At 40.4% G+C, this 19677-nt stretch overlaps 1 protein-coding gene across 1 annotated transcript; it reads left to right on the top strand.

Moving 5' to 3' along the window:
• The first annotated feature begins 9345 nt into the window (after window positions 1-9345).
• LOC138905760 (uncharacterized) lies at window positions 9346-19677 on the top strand. Its single transcript, XM_070194282.1, has 6 exons — window positions 9346-9553; window positions 10370-10689; window positions 11412-11538; window positions 17636-17771; window positions 17866-17875; window positions 19390-19677. Exons 1-6 carry the CDS (start codon window positions 9346-9348, stop codon window positions 19675-19677), a joined length of 1089 nt encoding a protein of 362 aa, XP_070050383.1.

The following is a 19677-nucleotide window of genomic DNA, read 5'->3' on the forward strand; positions in this document are numbered from 1 at the left end:
GTCATTTTTAGGGGTATAAGGCTCCTTCTGTAATTAAAGATCCATCTCAAAATATAGTTGAGAGGCGATGATTGTGCTGGTTGTATGAGGACTGACATTGACTTCGTTAGTTTTTTTTCTACTTAGAAGGGCCACCACCGATCTAAATGCCGGAGCTTCCAGAGTCAAAAGTAATAGAAGACATGGCGATGAAACATCTGAGTAAGAAAATTTTACTGAGAAAGAGAGGTTTGCAGAAAAGCTTCAAGGAAATTCGAAGAAGAAGAATTTGAAAAAGTGAAAGATAAAAATAATGAGAAGTGGAGAAGTTTATAGGTGGCAGAATTCATGGTCAACATTACCTAGGGAACTAGCAAAATTATTTGCCGAATAATAGGATAACACATGTTCGGTTCATTAAATGCAAAGAGACATATGTCCTTGCAAGTATCAGAAATTGTTCACAAAGTTTTCCGCCAAGAAAACAGGTCTTATCTACTTCCCGGTAACATAAAGTTTAGTCATCAAAAAGCAGGGGAAATATCTGTATCGGGTAAAATTGATAAATGACAAGTGGATGCTCATACAATTGACACATGGAAGTGAAGTCAAATAAGATACGAGTCAGTAAATAGATAGCACCAGTTATAAACATGTGAGCGGCGCTAAGTGAGTGGAACCGGGGACGAGAAATCTGAAGAGAAGATCTCGGTTGAAAAAGACAGCATTCAATGAGCAATCGTTACAAAAAATCTTTACACTTATAGTCAATATTTATGCAGCATCAAGAGGGATTTTATTCATATTAAAGAAGAGCTTGATTTAGGGATCTTGTCTCCCTGAATTGAGTTATAAATAGAAGAATTTTTATTCACTATAAAGGAAAACATATGGATGCAAAAAAGCAAAAACCTGCTCTTATTCTATTAAAAATATTCTCTCTTTCAGTTCTATATATTGTTCTTATTACTGCTTTCAGAGAAGTTCATCCCACATTCAGGCTTGTGTTTTTGTTAAGTTTATTTAATCAATTTATTTAGGTTTTTAGTTATTTTATATTCTTGGATCAAATTAATTTGTGTGTCTATAAATCACGTTAAACATTCAACTGTACCATTTTACGAGTAAACAACAGGTAGGCTCAACCACACCTCCACTAAAACTATGTAGGACAAAAGGGCAATTATTCCTCGTGTGGCCTCTAACCTCACACTTGTAGCATGCATCCATGCCATAGCAGCATGCATCAAGGTATCATTTCCTACATTTCTCACAAGAAAGCTGATGCTGAGGCTACGGGCCTACACTACTCTAAACGAATAAAGTATGTACCCGGTTACTCTGGCTTTGCTCGAACTAGTTCTACCGGCTATGGTTTGGTCTCGGTGACTGTGCATTAATATAAGACTAGGCATCCGAATGATTAGGTCCAGATCACCATTTTCCATACAATCTACTTCCACTGACACCACCATATGAACCTCCAAAATTTCCCATGGATCTGGTCTCTTCTTGTCGTCCCTCTCTAGCTTGATCTTTCACTTGTACATTCGGAATTTTACACAAAAGACACCATCTTAGAGTAGGTCATGTCAGTATTCAATGCATCCATAAAAGCGTCTTTGAAAATATGGTCCCCAAGGATGCGACGAGCCAGTCATTTCGTGTATTGTAGCCACATTCCCCTATTTAATGCTTATTCTATGTTCATGTGTGGTTACGTAACATCCCAGGGTGGTTATTTTGGTTTTAGGGATGTTTCGGGATAAATTGGGACGCTTAGTCCCAAGGTTGGAAACTTAAGTTGAAACAGTTGACCGGAATTTGACTTTTTATGTAAACGACTCTGGAATGGAGTTTTGACGCTTCTGATAGCTTCGTATGGTAATTTTACAATTAGACGTATGTCCAAATTTGGATTTGGATGTCTGTCGGTTGATGTGATGCATTTTGGCAAAAATTGAGAAGTTAAAGTTTTGGAAGGTTGAGAGGTTTGACCGAGAGTTGAATTTATGGGTATCGGGTTCGAATTTTGGTTCTAGAAGTTGTAATAGGTTCGTTGTGGCATTTATGACTTGTGTGAAACATTTTAGGTCAGTCGGAGTTGGTTTAATATGATTCGGCATTAGTTTTAGGAGTTGGAAGTTCATTTGTTCATTAGGATTGAATCGATATGCGATTTGTGGTATTGGTATTGTGTAATGTGATTTGAGGCTTCGAGCGAGTTCGTATTGTATTTTAGGACTTTTTGGTATGTTTGGATTGGGTCTCAGGGGCCTCGGGTGTGTTTTGGATTGAATTCGGATTAGTTTTGGTCTTGGAATGTTGGCTGAAGCATCAAGCGGCTGGTGTGTTCGCACTTGCGGTAGGTATGGCCGCAGGTGCAGTGAGTTGGCCGCAGATGCGAAGAGGGGTAAAGACCCAGAGGACCGCAAATGAGCATGTATTTCCACATAAGTGGATACGGTTCTGCGATGTGAGGTCTGCATGGGAGTGCTTTTGGTTTGGCCTTGGGCGCAAGTGCGATAGGTCATCCGCAGGTGTGGATGCGCATGAGCGGGCGAGAGACCGTAAAAGTGGTCTCATAGGCACGGAACTTTGACCATAGGTGCGTTGGGTCAGGATTTAATGAAATTTCGCACCTATGATGGTGAGTCCGCAGGTGCGGCATCACAGGTGCGACTCTGAGGACCGCAGAAGCGAGAATGGCTGGGCAGTGTTTTAAAATCGAAGGGTTTAGTTGTTTTTCTCATTTTTGTGATTTTCAAGTTCAAACTAGGGCGATGTTTGGAGATATTATCACCTGAATTAAAGAAGTAAGTGACTTTTAATCACTTTTGTTCATAAATATTGAATACCTTTTGATTATTACACTTAAATTTCGTAAATCTAACTTAGAATTTGGGAATTTTTGGACTATGTTATTGGAGAGTGAAATTTGAGGATTTGAGGGTCGATTTGTGGTTGAAATTGGACGATTTTGGTATGGTTGGAATCGTAAGTGAATGGGTGTTCGGAATTTGTAAATTTTGTCAGATTTTGAGGTGCAAGCCCGGGGTTGACTTTATTAGTTGACTTTTTAATTTAAGTTAAAGATCTTAACTTTGTCTTTTAGGATCACTTCCTATGGCTTTTATTGATAGTATTACATTATTTTGGCTAGATTCGAACCTTCCAGAGGTTGATACATGCGGGAAGGGTTTGTTAGGCGAGCTTGAGGTAACTATCTTATTTAAACTTAGTTGAGGCACTAATTGCCTGAATTATTTGTGATAACTACGTGCTATGGGTGCGCACGTATGTGGGGTTTGGGCCCATGTGCTAACACCGGGGTGTTTATTCACACTCAGAAGGTGCTTAAGCTATGTTATGCCTAGAATTGACTGTTAAGCTATAAGTTATGATATTTCTCATATTTGTAACATTGTTGTGAACTATTTGAGCCATGTTTGACATTACATAGAGGCTTAATCCGAGAATGAACTTGATAATTGTTATTTCTCCGATGAAATAGTCGGTTGAGCTATGATAGCACTCTATGCACATGCCTACACTTTAGCATGTCACTTATACTAGTCCCGGAGCATGAGATCTGTTATTCATTCATCATATACATGTATTCTTATATATTTGCTTCTATGTGATATGATTTGGACTGGATGCATGTGACCATGCCGGACATATGGTGTTGTTATGCATGTGACCACGCCGGGCGGATTATGTTATTATGCTTGTGACCACGTCAGGCGGATTGTGTTGTTATACATGTGACTACGCCAGGCGGATTATGTTGTTATGCATGTGACCACGCCGGACGGATTATGTGGTTATGCATGTGACCACGCCGGATGGATTACATTGTTATGCTTGTGACCATGCTTGGCGGATTATGATATTGAGCTTGTAACCACGTCGAGCTGGTAGCACGATGAATTAGCCATAGTTGCGCGTGAATATGGATCCATCACCCTAGCGTCACCCTATCATGTTTCTCTCTTGATGGTGTACACGCATATATTGAGGAAAACTGATCAGTGATTTGGTTCGAATATAGAACGGTTGAGGAAATCTAGCTCGTGTTTATATGGATTTTGCATTTCATCTTTACTTATAATTTACGTGGTTAATTACCTAATTTAACTGTATATCATCTCCATATGCTAAACATTGACTTAGCAGAGTATTTGAGTAACTGTACACATACACACACAGATGTTTCTTCCTGTGCTTTATAACTTGATTTCATTATTGTTATGTACTTGTTAAAAATGATGAAACTGTACAGGTTATAACTAGTATCATTTATAGTTCTTTCTTCTTTTACCTCGCCGAGGTTAGTTACGATATTTATTGATTACATTGGATTGGTTGTAGTCATACTATACTTTGCACTTAATTGTGCAGATCCGGGTGTGGGGACCAGTTATCAATAGTAGATTTTCTTGTTGGATTGAGCTTCGAGAGGCGAGGTAGAGCTGCATTCTTGGTCGCAGTTTTGACTTGTCTTTTCTTATATACTGTTATTTTAGTTCAGACAGTATCATTGTTTAGTTTCAGACTTGTATTCCGTTGTAGAGCTTATGACTCCATATTTACTAGTTTCTGGGGGCTTTATATTGTATTAGTAGTATCTTGTCAAATTGAGATTCCAAACTTATGTTATTTCTATAAATATTTCTACTTTGGTTCTTTATTGTTATTTTTCGGCTTGCCAAGCCGGTGTGTTAGGCGACATCATGACGGTTTGGTATTTTGGGCCGTGATAGGTTGGTATTAAAGCCCTATATTCATAGGTATTACGAGTCGTGAGCAAGTTTAGTAGAGTCTTGCGGATCGGTATAGAGACGTCTGTACTTATCTTCGAACGGATATCGAACTGTTAGGAAACTTCACTTTCTTGCATTCTTGTAATGTGTATTTGTTATTCCAAAGTTTGTAACCTGACTATTCTATTCTCTCATACATGGTGAGGACACGTGCAACCGGATCAGCTGGACGGCCACTAGTACAACAAGTTAGGGTCGCGAGAGATCGGGGCCGCGGTAAAGGCTGAGGCGTGGCTCGTACTACAGCCAGAGCAACACATGTGGAGCCACCAGTTGCTCCAGCTCAGGAGAAGGTGCCAGATATGGTTGAGCCAGTGGGACCAACTCAGGCACCAGTATTGGCCATTGTGATTCTTGGCCTTCAAGAGGCCTTAGCCTAGATTTTCACTGTGTGCACGAGCCTAGATCATGCAGTCTCAGTTCCAACTGCACCAGCCACTTCACATGCCGGGGAGGTTCCCAGACTTCTGCCGCCCATACTCCAAAGCAGCTAGCTTAGGGTCACCATACATCGGGTGTATTGTTAGTTCAGCCGGTTGCTACCATTCGGGCCGAAGTTTGTCCCCATATAAGTGATGAAGAGCAGAAAAGATTGGAGCGGTTTGGAAGGCTTATGCACCCAGAGTTCATTGGGGCAGAGTCAGAGGATGCTCAGGATTTTATAGACCAGTGTCAGCGGATTCTTCGCACAACGGGTATTTTGGACACTAGTGGGGTTTCATTTACTGCATTTCAGCTGACAAGGACAGCTTACCGATAGTGACAGAATTATGAGTTGAGCATGCCAGCCGATAGAGCGCCACTCACATGGCATGAGTTCTCAGTTCTCTTCTTAGAGACGTTTTTCCCACAGACTCGCAGAGAGGAGGTGCGTAGGCAGTTTGAGCAGCTACGCTAGGAGAGTATGATTGTGACTCAGTATTAGATGAGGTTTTCAAAGTTGGATCATCATGCGGTATGGTTGGTTCCCACTGAGAGGGAGAATATTAGGAGGTTCATTGATGGCCTCAACTATGGATTACGCTTCATTATGGCTCGGGAGGTTGCGACGGGTGCAAGGTTTGACGAGGTGGTCAACATTGCTAGACGCATAGAGCTAGTTTGAAGGCAGGAGCGGGAGGCCAAGAGGCCTTGTAGGTCAGGTGGTTTCAGTAGTGCCTCATCTGGAAGCCAGTCTAACTACAGTAGAGGTCATTCTTCTAGACCCACTCAGGCAGCTCGCCATGCTCCTCGTGGTTTTTCAGGTAGTCACAGTTCCTACAGTGCAAGCCTAGCTCAGTCATCATTTAGTTCATTGCCTGCACAGAGTTTTTACCATGCTTTATCTACCCAGGTTTCCACAGGCAGTTCATCGGGCTATTAGGGTCAGTAGCCTATCAGGAGGGGTTGCTATGAGTGCAGAGACTTGAGTCATCTCAAGAGGGATTGCCCCAGACTATTGAGAAGGGTTCTACAGTAGAGCTCTCAGCCTATGATTTCCTCACCAGTAGCTAGACCACCCGCACAGCTAGCTCGGGATGGGGCTGAGTCAGCTCTAGGTCACCTTAGAGGGGGAGGTCGATCAGGTGGTGGTCAGGCCCGTTGCTACGCATTTCCAGCCAGGCCAGAGGTAGTTGCTTCTGATATCGTGATCATAGGTACTGTTTCAGTATGCCATAGGGACGCTTCGGTATTATTTGATCCTGGTGTCATGCCCCGACCTCGGGGAGCGCGACCGGCGCTCAACAGAGTTATCCCGGTCGAGCAAGACTGCACAATGTCATCTACCCAAATTACCCATGAATAAAGAGAAGAATACATTTCATTAATTAGATAGTAAAAGGTCATGTGAATATCACCAATTCATTTCCATTAGTTACGTCATTAGCAAGTCTCCAAAATAGTACACTATACAATCATAGTTAAAGTGGAACAGAAGATACGATTACAGCATTTTTAATTTAACCTTCCTAAAGACAAGATACAACCCACACTATGTCTACGGAGACTCTAACAGAAACAAAAGAGTGTTATGAAAGTGCCGGCAACAAGGCTCCGGCTATACCTCAAAACACTATGTACATGGAACAAGAGATACAGGACCCCGAAATGAAGTGGGGCTCACCAAGTCAGCTGAGGAGAGGGTGTGCTTCTATCACTGATCAATACAACCTGCTATGGAACCACCTACATCCATTAAAGATGTAGCGCCCCCCAGCAAAAGGGACGTTAGTACATATGGAATAGTAAGAGTATGTAAAACTAAACACCCTCTCAATAGAACGAGTAACAGTAAACGGAGAAGAAAACATGAAATCAATAAGAGACTCAAACAGTATCAAGGTGTAAACTTAGGGGAAAGTTAAATTTCAAGTTAGTTTCAGTAATTTAAGTTGGGAAATCTTTAGCACCGATACACCACCATGTTTTAGCACGGAGTCCGATCTCAACCCGACCGGCTAAGTTGTCTCACCCCGAGATATACACTCATAATACCACCATGTGCGCGGGAAGCATGGCATCCAATCTCAGCCTGATCTGCTAAGCCGACTCACCACAATGCCATGTGGGTCGACATCACATTACATCTCACTAGCAATAATCTCATCCCATTTAAGGGGAAACATCTTAACACACCAATATCATCCCATATAAGGGGAAACAATCTCATCACATTAATATGGACCCCTTAATCATTCCTACACCGGCACGTGTAGTTTCGGGGTTAGGTTGTTCCGACCTACCCTTTCTCGGTGGCTAAACGATACTCCCAAGGCATTTATTATTAAATGGATTTACCATTCATTTCATATTCTTTTACATGTCATTCAGTTTATTGGCACCATTGGCCATAACGCAATATCATTCTTAACACGTTGGCCGTACTTCATACTTTATGCTCACTATTTCACTTTCAAACATCATCACGAATTGTCAAGAACAAACATTTCTATTCAAGACTTTAAGCAAACATTTGAGCAATTTAGGGTCTTAGTCACATGTGATTTCCTACACAATTTGATATGATAACTTTCATTTGGGCTTGACTTGAAGTCACAACATTTTACTACATACTCATACTTTGAACACACTCCCGAAGAATAACATAATACGATAAGAATATTTCGGAACACATTTTGAACATATTCATATATACATCTTTCGACACCAAACTTATTTAGAATTGTCAATTCATAATTGACAACTCGGGACTTACAAGAACATCATGGGAATTCATTTCTAAGAGAGACGTTTAGTCAGTATACCTCGCTTTGAGCTTTTCTTAACTCGTTACACGATTCTGGAAATCCTAGAATTTTGGATCTTCTAGAGATATAGCAAGATTGAACATAAATTAGGAAGGATTTCATGTTTCCAGCTCATGTGAGCATTTTAGCAAACACTAGGCGTGCATTATGATTTTAAGGTCCTCTTATGGTGGATTCCTCCATTTCACTACCCTAAGTCTACCCAATTGAGCTCAACAATCTTCCCACAACCCTAGATAGTACATGCATGCATAATAAACAACTCCTACACCCAAGAATTGCTAGGCTTATTACCTATTTTTAGTTAAATCTCGAAATTGAAAGCTAGGGCAAGAATCTTACCTTTTTGGTTGAAGACCTTGTGAGTTACCCTTGTGAAATCTTCAAGGCTTGAGAAAAGATTGATGAACAAATGACTTAGAAATTCCTTTTCTCAATATAGGCCACCTTCCTTTCTCTATAATATAAGTTTGAACCTTCTAAAATGATCCCTAAGATTGTTTTATAAGAATGGGGTCGGGTTTATAAACCAGAAAAATGAAGCCCCGATGCAGATCTCCTTGGGCTGCATAATGGCCCTCTGGAACTAGGATTTTATGCCTCACTCTACGACTGGTTTGTGGTCCGCAGACCTATTCTGTGGTCGTATAATGCGCCGCAGAACTTCCCCCCAAAAATATTCATATTGGGTCTGCGATGAGTTGTACGGCCGGTGTAATGATTATGCGGCCGCAAAATGGACCGCATAATGGTCCAAATATTTAACCAGATTTATACTTTAGTTTGCGACATATTTGCGATCTGTAGATAGTTCTGCGACCGCAGAATGGACCGCAGAAATGCCCTACACTTCAAAAAAAAATTCTTCAACTCCCCGACGCACTGTTCAAACCAAAAAGTTTGAACTACGATGAGCTTGAGAGCCGCGAAGAAGCTCTACAATCATCAATGAATAAATCTACCCCGAGACCACGAAACCCCGGATTTAGGCAAAACTTTTACGGGGCCTTACACCTGGTTCAGCTTATTCATATGTATCATCATACTTTGCTCGTTATTTGGATATGCCCCAGGATTCTTTAGTTATGCATGTTCATGTATCTATAGTGGTGGTTGATTCTATTATTGTGGACCGTGTGTATCGATCGTGTGTGATCACCATCGGGGTATTAGAGACAAGCATTCATCCTTTACTACTTAACATGGTTGATTTCGACGTGATTTTAGGCATGGATTGGTTGTCGCCATGTCATGCTATTTTGGATTATCACGCGAAGACCGTGACATTAGCGATGTCGGGATTGCCTAGTGTTGAGTGGATAGGTTCTCTGGACTATGTTCCTAGTAGAGTGAATTCACGTTTGAAGGCCCAACGGATGGTTGGGAAGGGATGTCTGGCATATTTGTCCTTTGTGAGGCATATTAGTATTGATTCTCCTACCATTGAGTCAGTTTTGGTAGTAAGAAACTTCCTAGATGTATTTCCTATAGAGCTGTCAGGTATGCCTACTATAGGGACATTGATTTTGGTATTGATCTAGTGTCGGGCACTCAGCCCATCCCTATCCCTCTGTATCGTATGGCACCAGTAGAGCTGAAGAAATTGAAGGAATAGCTTCAGGAGTTACTTGATAAGCGTTTCATCAGGCCTAGTATGTCGCCTTGGGGTGCGCCAGTTCTATTTGTGAAGAAGAAGGATGGTACCATGCGGATGTTCATTGATTACAAGCAGTTGAACGAAGTTACAATTAAGAACAAGTACTCATTACCGTGAATTGATGACTTATTTGACCAGCTTCGGGGTGCAAGAGTGTTTTTTAAGATTGATTTGAGGTCTGGTTATCACCGGTTGAAGATTCGGGATTCTGGTATTTTGAAGATGGCATTCAGGACCCGCTATGGTCACTATGAGATTCTTGTGATGTCTTTTGGGCTGACCAACGCCCCAGCAACCTTTATGCGCCTAATGAACAATGTATTCCAGCCATATCTTGATTCTTTTGTCATAGTATTCATTGATGATATACTGGTGTACTCACGAAGCCAGGAGGATCATGAGCAGCATCTGAGGATTGTACTCCATACGTTGAGGGAGAAGAAGCTCTATGCTAAATTCTCCAAGTGTGAGTTTTGTCTTGATTTTGTGGCATTCTTGGGGCATGTGGTGTCCAGTGAGGGGATCAAGGTATATTCAAAAAAATATTGATGCAGTTCAGAGTTGGCCCAGACCGTCTTCAGCTATTGAGACTCGGAGTTTTCTTGGTTTGGCCAGATATTATCGTCATTTTGTGGAGGGCTTCTCGTCCATTGCTGCAGCTTTGACCAGATTGACCTTGAATGGTGCCTCATTCAGGTGGTCTGATGAGTGTGAGGAGAGCTTTCAGAAGCTCAAGACTGCTTTGACCACAACACCAGTTCTAGTTTTACCTTCAGCATCGAGTTCATATACGGTTTATTGTGATGCTTCTCGGATTGGTATTAGGTGTGTCTCGATGCATGAGGGTAGGGTGATTGCTTATTCTTCGTGCCAGTTGAAGACCCATGAGAAGAAATACCCCGTACTTGATCTAGATTTGGTAGCCACTGTTCACGCATTGAAGATTTGGAGGCATTATCTCCACGCCGTGTCTTGTGAGGTATTTATAGATCATTAGAATCTACAGCACTTGTTTAAGCAGAAGGATCTAAATTTGAGGCAGCGGAGGTGGTTGGAGCTATTAAAAGACTATGATAAAAACATTTTGTATCATCTCGGGAAGGCTAATGTGGTGGCCGATGCCCTGAGCAAAAGGCTGAGAGTATGGGTAGCCTTGTATATATTCTAGTTGGTGAGAGACCTCTAGCATTGGATGTTCAGGTCTTGGCCAATCAGTTCATGAGGTTAGATGTTTCGGAGAGTAGTCGGGTTCTTGCTTGCGTGGTTTCTTGGTCTTCTTTGTATGAGCGCATCAGAGAGCGTCATTATGACGACCCCTATTTGCTTGTCCTTAAGGACACAATGCAACACGGTGATGCTAAGGAGGTTTCTATTGGAGATGACGGGGTGTTATGGATGCAGTGTCAGATTTGTGTGCCTAATATTGATGGGTTGAGTGAGTTGATTCTTTAGGAGGCCCATAGTTCGCGATATTCTATTCATCCGTGTGCCGCTAAGATGTATTAGGATTTGAGGCAGCACTATTGGTGGAGAGCAATGAAGAAAAATATAGTAGAATATATGTCTCGGTGCTTGAACTGTCAGCAGGTGAAGTACGAGCATCAGGGGCTAGGTGATTTGCTTCAGAGACTTGAGATTCACGAGTGGAAGTGGGAGCGGGTTACCATGGATTTTGTTTTTGGGCTCCCATGGACTTTGAAGAAATTTGATGAAGTGTGGGTTATTGTGGATAGACTGACCAAGTGTTCCCACTTCATTCCGGTTGTCACTACCTACTCTTCTGAGCGACTAGATCAGATCTATATTCGGGAGATTGTTCGTGTTCAAGGTGTGTCAGTGTCCATTATCTCCGATCGAGGCACGCAGATCACATCACAATTTTGGAGAGAAGTGCAGCGAAAGTTGGGCATGCGGGTTGAGTTGAGTACAGCATTCCACCACAAGACGGACGGACAGTCCGAGTGCACCATTCAGATCTTAGAGGATATGCTACGTGCTTGTGTTATGAATCTCGGGGGTTCATGGGATTAGTTCTTACCGCTTGCAGAGTTTGCCTATAATAACAGCTACTAATCGAGTATTTAGATGACTCCTTATGAGGCTTTATATGGGAAGCAGTGTCGTTCTCAGTTGGTTGGTTTGAGGCGGGAGAGGCTAAGTTGTTAGGTATTGATCTGGTTCGGGATGCGTTGGAGAAAGTCAAGTTAATTTTGGATCGGCTTCTTTTAGCAAAGTCTAGGCACAAGAGTTATGCCGGTAGAAAGGTTTGTGATGTTTCATATATGGTGGGTGAGAAGGTTTTGCTCAGAGCTTCGCCCATGAAGGGAGTGATGAGGTTCGAGAAGAAGGGCAAGTTGAGCCCTCAGTATATTGGACCTTTTGAGGTGCTTGAGAGGTTTGGGGGTGGCTTACAAGCTTGCAATTCCGCCTAGTCTATCGGGTGTTCACCTAGTATTTCATGTATCTATGCTCCGGAAGTATCATGGTGACTCGTCCCATATGTTGGACTTCAGCACAGTACAGCTAGATGGGGATTTGACTTATGATGTAGAGCTGGTGGTATCGGTAGGTTCGAAAGTTGAGATCAAAAAATATAGATTCGGGGAAAGTTCAGTGGAGAGGCCAGCCAATCGAGGAGGCTACTTGGGAGACCGATCGGAAGATGCGAAGCAGTTATCCTCACCTATTTGAGACTCCGGATATGATTCTAGACTCGTTCGAGGATGAACGTTTGTTTAAGAGGGGGAGAATGTGATGACCCACCCAGTCATTTCATATATTATAGCTTCATTCCCCTGTTTAATGCTTATTCAATGTTCACTTATAGTTACGTGACTTGTCGGGGTGGTTGGTTTGGTTCTGGAGATGTTTCAGAGTGAATTGGGACACTTAGTCCCAATGTTGGAAGCTTAAGTTGAAAAAGTTGACCAGAGTTTGACTTTGGTGTAAATGACTCCGGGATTTAGTTTTGATGGTTTCGATAGCTTCGTATGGTGATTTTGTACTAATGCGTATGTCCGGATTTGGATTTGGACGTCCGTCAATAGATTTGGCGCGTTTTGGAAAAAATGGAAAGTTGAAGGTTTGGAAGGTTGAAAGGTTTGATCGTTAGTTGACTTTATGGGTATCGGGTTCGGGTTTTGGTTTTAGAAGTTGGAATAGGTTCGTTGTGTCATTTATGACTTGTGTACAAAATTTGAGGTCAATTAGAGTTGGTTTGGTATGATTCGGCATTAGTTTTTGAAGTTGGAAGGTCATTTGTTCGTTAGGCTTGAATCGATGTGTGATTTGTAGTTTTGGTGTTGTTTGATGTGATTTGAGGATTCGAACGAGTTTGTATTGTATTTTAGGACTTGTTGGTATGTTTAGATGGGCCTTCGGGGACCTCGGGTGTGTTTCGGATTGAATTCGGATTAGTTTTCGTCTTGGAATGTTAGCTAAAGCTTCAGGCTTCTGCTGCGTGCGCACCTACGGTGGGTATGGATGCAGATGCGGCACTGCATGTGCGGTGAGTTGGTCGTAGATACAAAATGGAGTGAATACTAAGAGGAACGCATATGCACGTGTATTTCTGCAGAAGCAGATGCACTTCTGCGATGTGAGCTCCGCAGGTGCGGAGTCCGTTTGGTTTGGCCTTGGGCGTAGGTGTGACAGGTGATCCGCAGGTGCGGATGCGCAGGCGCGGGCGAGCGACTGCAGAAGCGGTCTCGCAGGTGCAGAGCTTTGACCACAGGTGCGTTGGGTCGGGATTTAATGAAATTTTGCAGCTTCGATGGTTAGTCCGCAGGTGTGACTCTGAGGGCCGCAGAAGTGAGATTCGCTGGGCAGTGCTATAAAATCGAAGGGTTTAGTTATTTTTCTCATTTTTGGGATTTTGAAGTTTGGGCTACGGCGATTTTTGGAGAGATTTCCACCTTGGTTGAAGAGGTGACTTTTAATCACTTTTGTCCATAAATAATAAACACTCATTGATTATTACACATAAGTTTCATAAATCTAAGTTAGAATTTGGGGATTTTTGGACTATGTTATTAGAGAGTGAAATTTGAGGATTTGAGGGTTGATTTTTGGTTGGAATTGGATGATTTTAGTATGGTTGAACTCGTAAGTGAATGGGTGTTCGGAATTTATAAATTTTGTCGGGTTCCAAGGTGCAAGCCCGGGGTTGACTTTTTGAGTTGACTTTTTTATTTGAGTTAAAGATCTTAGCTTTATCTTTTGTGATCATTTCCTATGGCTTTTATTGATAGTATTACGTTATTTTGGCTAGATTCGAGCCTTCGAAGGTTGATACACGAGGGACGGGCTTGTTATGGGAGTAATTTGGCTTGCTTGGGGTAAGTATCTTATTTAAATTTCGTTGAGGCACTACTTGCTTGAATTATTTGTGATAGCTACGTGCTATGGATGCGCACATGTGCGGGGTTTGATCCCATATGCTAACACTGCGGTGTTTATTCATACTCAGGTGGTTCTTAGGCTATGGTATGCCTAGAATTGACTATTAAGCGTTAAGCTATGATGTTTCTCATATTTGTAATATTATTGTGAACTATTTAAGTCATGTTTGTGGTTACATAAAGACTTAATCCGTGAATGAACTTGATAATTGTTATTTCTCAGATGAAATAGTGGATTGAGCTATGATAGCGCACTATACACATGCCTACACTTTAGCATGTCATTTATACCAGTCCAGGAGCATGAGATCTGTTATTCATTCATCATATACATGAATTCTTGTATATTTCCTTCTGTGTGATATGATTTGGACTGGATGCATGTGACCATGCCGGACGAGTGGTGTTGTTATGCATGCGACCACGCCGGGCGGATTATGTTGTTATGTTTGTGACCACGTCGGGCGGATTGTGTTGTTATACATGTGACCATGCCATGAGGATTATTTTGTTATGCATGAGACCACGATGGGTGGATTATGTTGTTATGTATATGACCATGCCGGACGGATTATACTATTATGCATATGACCATGATGGGCCGATTTTGATATTGAGCATGTAACCACGCCGGGATGGTAGCACGTTGAATTGGTCGTGCTTGCGTGTGGATATGGATCCATCACCCTAGTGTTACCCTCTCATGTTTCTCTCTTGATGGTGTACACGCGGATATTGAGAAAAACTAATCAGTGATTTGGTTCGGATATGGAAAGATTGAGGAAATCTGGTCAGTGTTTGTTTGGATTTTGCATTTCATCTTTATTTGCAATTTTTGTGGTTAATTACCTGATTTAACTGCATATCATCTCTATATAATGAACATTGACGTAGAAAAGTATTGAGTAACTGTACACATACACAGACAAATGCTTCTTCCTATGCTTTATGACTTGATTTCATTATTGTTCTGTACTTGTTAAAATGATGAAATTGTACAGGTTATAGCTAGTATTATTTATAGTTCTTGCTTCTTTTATCTTGCCAATGTTGGTTACGATACTTATTGAGTATATTGGGTCGCCTGTACTTATACTACACTCTGCACTTAACTTTGCAGATCCAGGTATGGGGACCAGTTATCAGCAGTAGATGTGCTTGTTAGACTGAGCTTCGAGAGGCGAGGTAGAGTTGTATTCTTGGCCGCAGTTTTGACTTGTCTTTTCTTATGTATTGTTGTTTCAGTTCAGATGGTATCATTATTTAGTTTCAGACTTGTATTCCTTTGTAGAGATCATGACTCTGTATTTACCAGTTTTTAGGGGATTTATCTTGAATTAGCAGTATCTTGTCAAATTGAGATTTCAGACTTATGATATTCCTATAAATTTTTTGCTTTGGTTCTTTATTGTTATATTTTTGCTTGCCTAGCCAGTGTGTTAGGCGTCATCATAATGTGTTGGAATTTTGGGTTGTGCCAAAAGGCCTTACATAAACTGGTGAACTCTGGCTCTTATGTTAGGCAACATGTATAGGGCACACCTCAAAAACTGGATTAACTTCAAGTGATAATCCTAGACGCTCATGGTCCCTTGCGTTAGGTTATTAAACTCCAATGCATGCTTTTCTCTTATCTCAATAGGCAAAAAGTTGTCAAGGAATGCCTTACTGAACTCGTCCCAAACTGTGGGATGAGCGTTTTTCCCACGGAACTCTTTCCACATTTTATACCATGATGAGGCCACCTCTTCAACCAAAAGGAGGCTAGCTCCACTACCTCAATCTCGGTAGCACGCATAACTCAGAGGGCCTTTTGCATATTATTAATAAATTTCTACGGATCCTTGTAGGGCTTGCTACCCGTAAATACCGGACGGTCTAACTTGAGAAGTTTGGAGAACTATAAATAAAAATGTAAGAAGTTGAAACTCCATTTCAACTCAAACTTCATTCACATTCAAATTAAAAGTCTTATAAGTTAATAAATTATTATGAATAATTATTCTTTTAAGAAAATTTATATTTGAAAGATATGATTTTAAGATCCTATTTATTTTTATCCTACAAAAACTTAATATTAAAAAATATTTTAAAATCGGAGATCAAACTTATTCGTATACAAATAACTCTTATTTATTTTTTAAAAGACATATCTAATGCATATGCTATTTTTTCTGTTTAACATTTGAAATATACTTTTACTAATCTAAAATGTATTACTTATTTGATGAAATCTTGTATCTTTCAATTGGATATTTGGGTTATAAGTATTTATATTATATTCATATTTAACTAAATTTTGAAAATGCTATTTATATTTCTACATCTATGACTTATGTAATTTTTAAGTTGATTGCTTTATAAGATATTTTTAAATATTTTTCTTATAAATTATAATAATAAATATTCATGGTTTTATAAGAATGTTAATTTTTATTAATTAAAAATTTTTGTTTAAAATAATACCCTTTGTCATTATTATTTATACTTTTAATAAAGTTATTTATCTTTTAATTGAAAATAAAATTCTTTTATATTTCAATCCAATCTAAACTATGGGTGTTCAAAATCGAACCGAACCGAAGCTAAATGGCTTATTGGTATCGGGTTAACGGTTTAACGGGCGAAAAACGGATTGAAATTTTTTTATTAACGGTTTATCGGTTTGGGGGCGGATTATTCAATTTTCTTAACGGATAATCCGTTAACCCATTATATATATATATATATATATATATATATATATATATATATATATATATATATATATATATAATTTATTTTTATCCATATTACTGCTCTGGACAATTGTGTAAAGTGAATTGTACTGATTGCTTGGAAGTATCTAATTGGCCATTGAGTCTCTTCCCCACTGGAGACCAATAATCAGTATTAAACTATTAACATTTACACTTTAGAAACCCTAGCATCTAAACCCAGCAGCCAACCCTCTCGCCTCTCCCTCTCCCTCTCCCTCTCGCCGTCTCGCCTCTCGCGGACTCGCCTGCCTTTTCAATACTTAAACTAGTCCTAATTGGTACAAGTTTGAATTGGAAACATAAGGTCTTGAACTAATTTTCAAAATAAGGGTGGCCAATCGGGCCTTCCTTTTCAAATTTCAATGAATAGCTTCATCAGTGACGTTTCCTTACTATGTCAAGAAATTCTCAAATAACAACCACGCACACACACGCATAACCAGCATAGCAAGGAAGAAGGAAAGAGGAAGTCAAAAAATGTATGGCCATGTTTTGCAAGTTAAAGTTTCATAATCTATTCTAATCATTCTTTTCTTCACATCAATTGAAAATCAGGTTGATATTCAGTTAAAGAATGTTATAACGCAAGCCTGGATAATATTTGAGTTGATAAATATTTGGTGATATTCAGTTAAAGAATGAAGTTTTTCTATATGAGTTGATAAATAGGGATAGCTTTTCCATTACTTATTAGCAAGATCTTTAACTGAATTTCCTCAAACTAACTATTATTTCCGTCTTAATTTGATCTTGTGTCTTTCTGCAGATAGTTCTTTAATCTGTAGCATGGATGAAAATATACAAAGTGATAAGGTGATGGGTGAAAGTGGGACTTCTAATTCAAATGCAATAAGTCAAGCTGAAACAACGCAGTCTAATATAACCAAGATAATGAAAAAAAGGTCTGTTGTGTGGGATTATTTTAAAGAAATTATTACTTCCGAAGGGAGTAAAAAAGCAAAATGTGACTATTGCTTTATTGAATATTGTTTTAAGACCAAAGACGGTACGTCGACACTTCTTTCTCATATGTTTAAGTGTCCTGAACGCCCTGCTATTGTTGACAAAAAACAATCAACTTTAGGCTTTGAATCTGTTCCGGGGGTAGTCAGGGTTGTAGCACCCCGGAAAAATTTCGAAGTACTTAAGTATAAAGCCCAGTAAAATTTGCAAAAGAAAATAATGTTTCGTGGTGCCGAATTGGGCTTACGTATTTGAGATGAACGATGGACGTTTTGAGTTGAACGATGCACTGAAAAGTAAAGAAAAACGTTTGGCAGTGAAATGCGTTTCTGCGGTCCATTATGCGACCGCAGAATCACTCTGCGGACCGCATAATAGCCGCAGAATGAGGCAGTTAATTGGGCCAATTTGGATGTCAATTTCGCGGCCACTATGTGACCGCATAACCATTTCGCGGGCCACACTCTTGTCGCATATCCCGCTTTGGAATTTTTCATACGGAGGTTCTGCTGTGCACTATGTGACCGCAGAACTGTTCTACGGTGCATTATGTGACCACAGAACAGGTTTGTGGGCCGCATAGTGACTGCATACCTGGTCAGTTCCTTTCTAGTTTTGGTACCCAATTTCGCGATCATTTCGCGGACCGCATAACCATTATGCGGTCGCATATGCAACCGCAGAACCTGTTTCGAAGTTTCATTTTTGGATTTTTAAAACCCGGCCCTACTTTGTTAAATACATGCTTTGGGTCATTTTTAAGCTAAAATCTGACATTTTAGAGTGAGAGAGAGTGACCTAGAGTGAGAAGGTGTTCCTCAGTAATTGTTCTTCAATTCTTGCTCAAATGTTTGGAAGATTAAGAAGGGAAACTCACTAGGTCTTCATCCTAGAGGTAAGATTGTACACCCTAACCCTCAATTTCAAATTTGTCTGAGGGACCTACACTTGATTCTGTGCCTGTTGTAAATGAATTTCCTGGAGTCTTTCTGGATGAACTCCCTGGGATCCCACTTGGCAGGGAGATTGATTTTGGGATTGATGTGATGCCAGACACACATCCTATATCTATTCCTTCCTACAGAATGGCACCGATAGAATTAAAGGAGTTAAAGGAACAATTGAGAGACTTGTTAGAAAAGGGTTTTATCCGGCCGAGTGTGTCGCCTTGGGGCGCACCGGTCCTTTTTGAAAGAAAGAATGATGGATCACTGAGAATGTGTATTGACTATCGGCAGCTTAACAAGGTCATAATCAAGAATAAGTACCCACTACCAAGGATAGATGACTTGTTTGATCAATTGTTGGGTGCTAAGTACTTCTCCAAAATTGATTTATGATCGGGGTATCACCTATTGAAGATCAGGAAGCAAGATATTCCGAAACACCTTTTAGAACCCGATATGGGCACTTTGAATTTTTGGTGATGTCATATGAATCAAGTATTCAAACCTTTCCTCGACTCCTTCGTGATAGTGTTCATTGACGATATTCTTGTTTATTCGCGGAGTAGGGAGGACCATGCTGATAATCTCATGGCTGTTCTACCTATATCAGCACAAGTTAAATGTAAAGTTTTCGAAATGCGAATTTTGGTTTGAATCTATCACATTCTTGGGTCATGTGGTCTCTAGTGAAGGAATTGAGGTTGATCCTCAGAAAATTGCAGCTGTGAAGAATTGGCCGAGGCCTACAACGCCAACCGAAATCCGTAGTTTCTTGGGCTTAGTAGGGTATTACAGGAAGTTTGTGGAGGGATTCTCTACTCTTGCCTCTCCATTGGCTAAATTGACTCAGAAAGCGGTTAAATTCCAATGGTCAGATGCATGTGAAAGGAGTTTCTAG

The sequence above is a fragment of the Nicotiana tomentosiformis genome, chromosome 2 (assembly GCF_000390325.3).
Source record: "Nicotiana tomentosiformis chromosome 2, ASM39032v3, whole genome shotgun sequence".
NCBI classification, from domain to species: domain Eukaryota; kingdom Viridiplantae; phylum Streptophyta; class Magnoliopsida; order Solanales; family Solanaceae; genus Nicotiana; species Nicotiana tomentosiformis.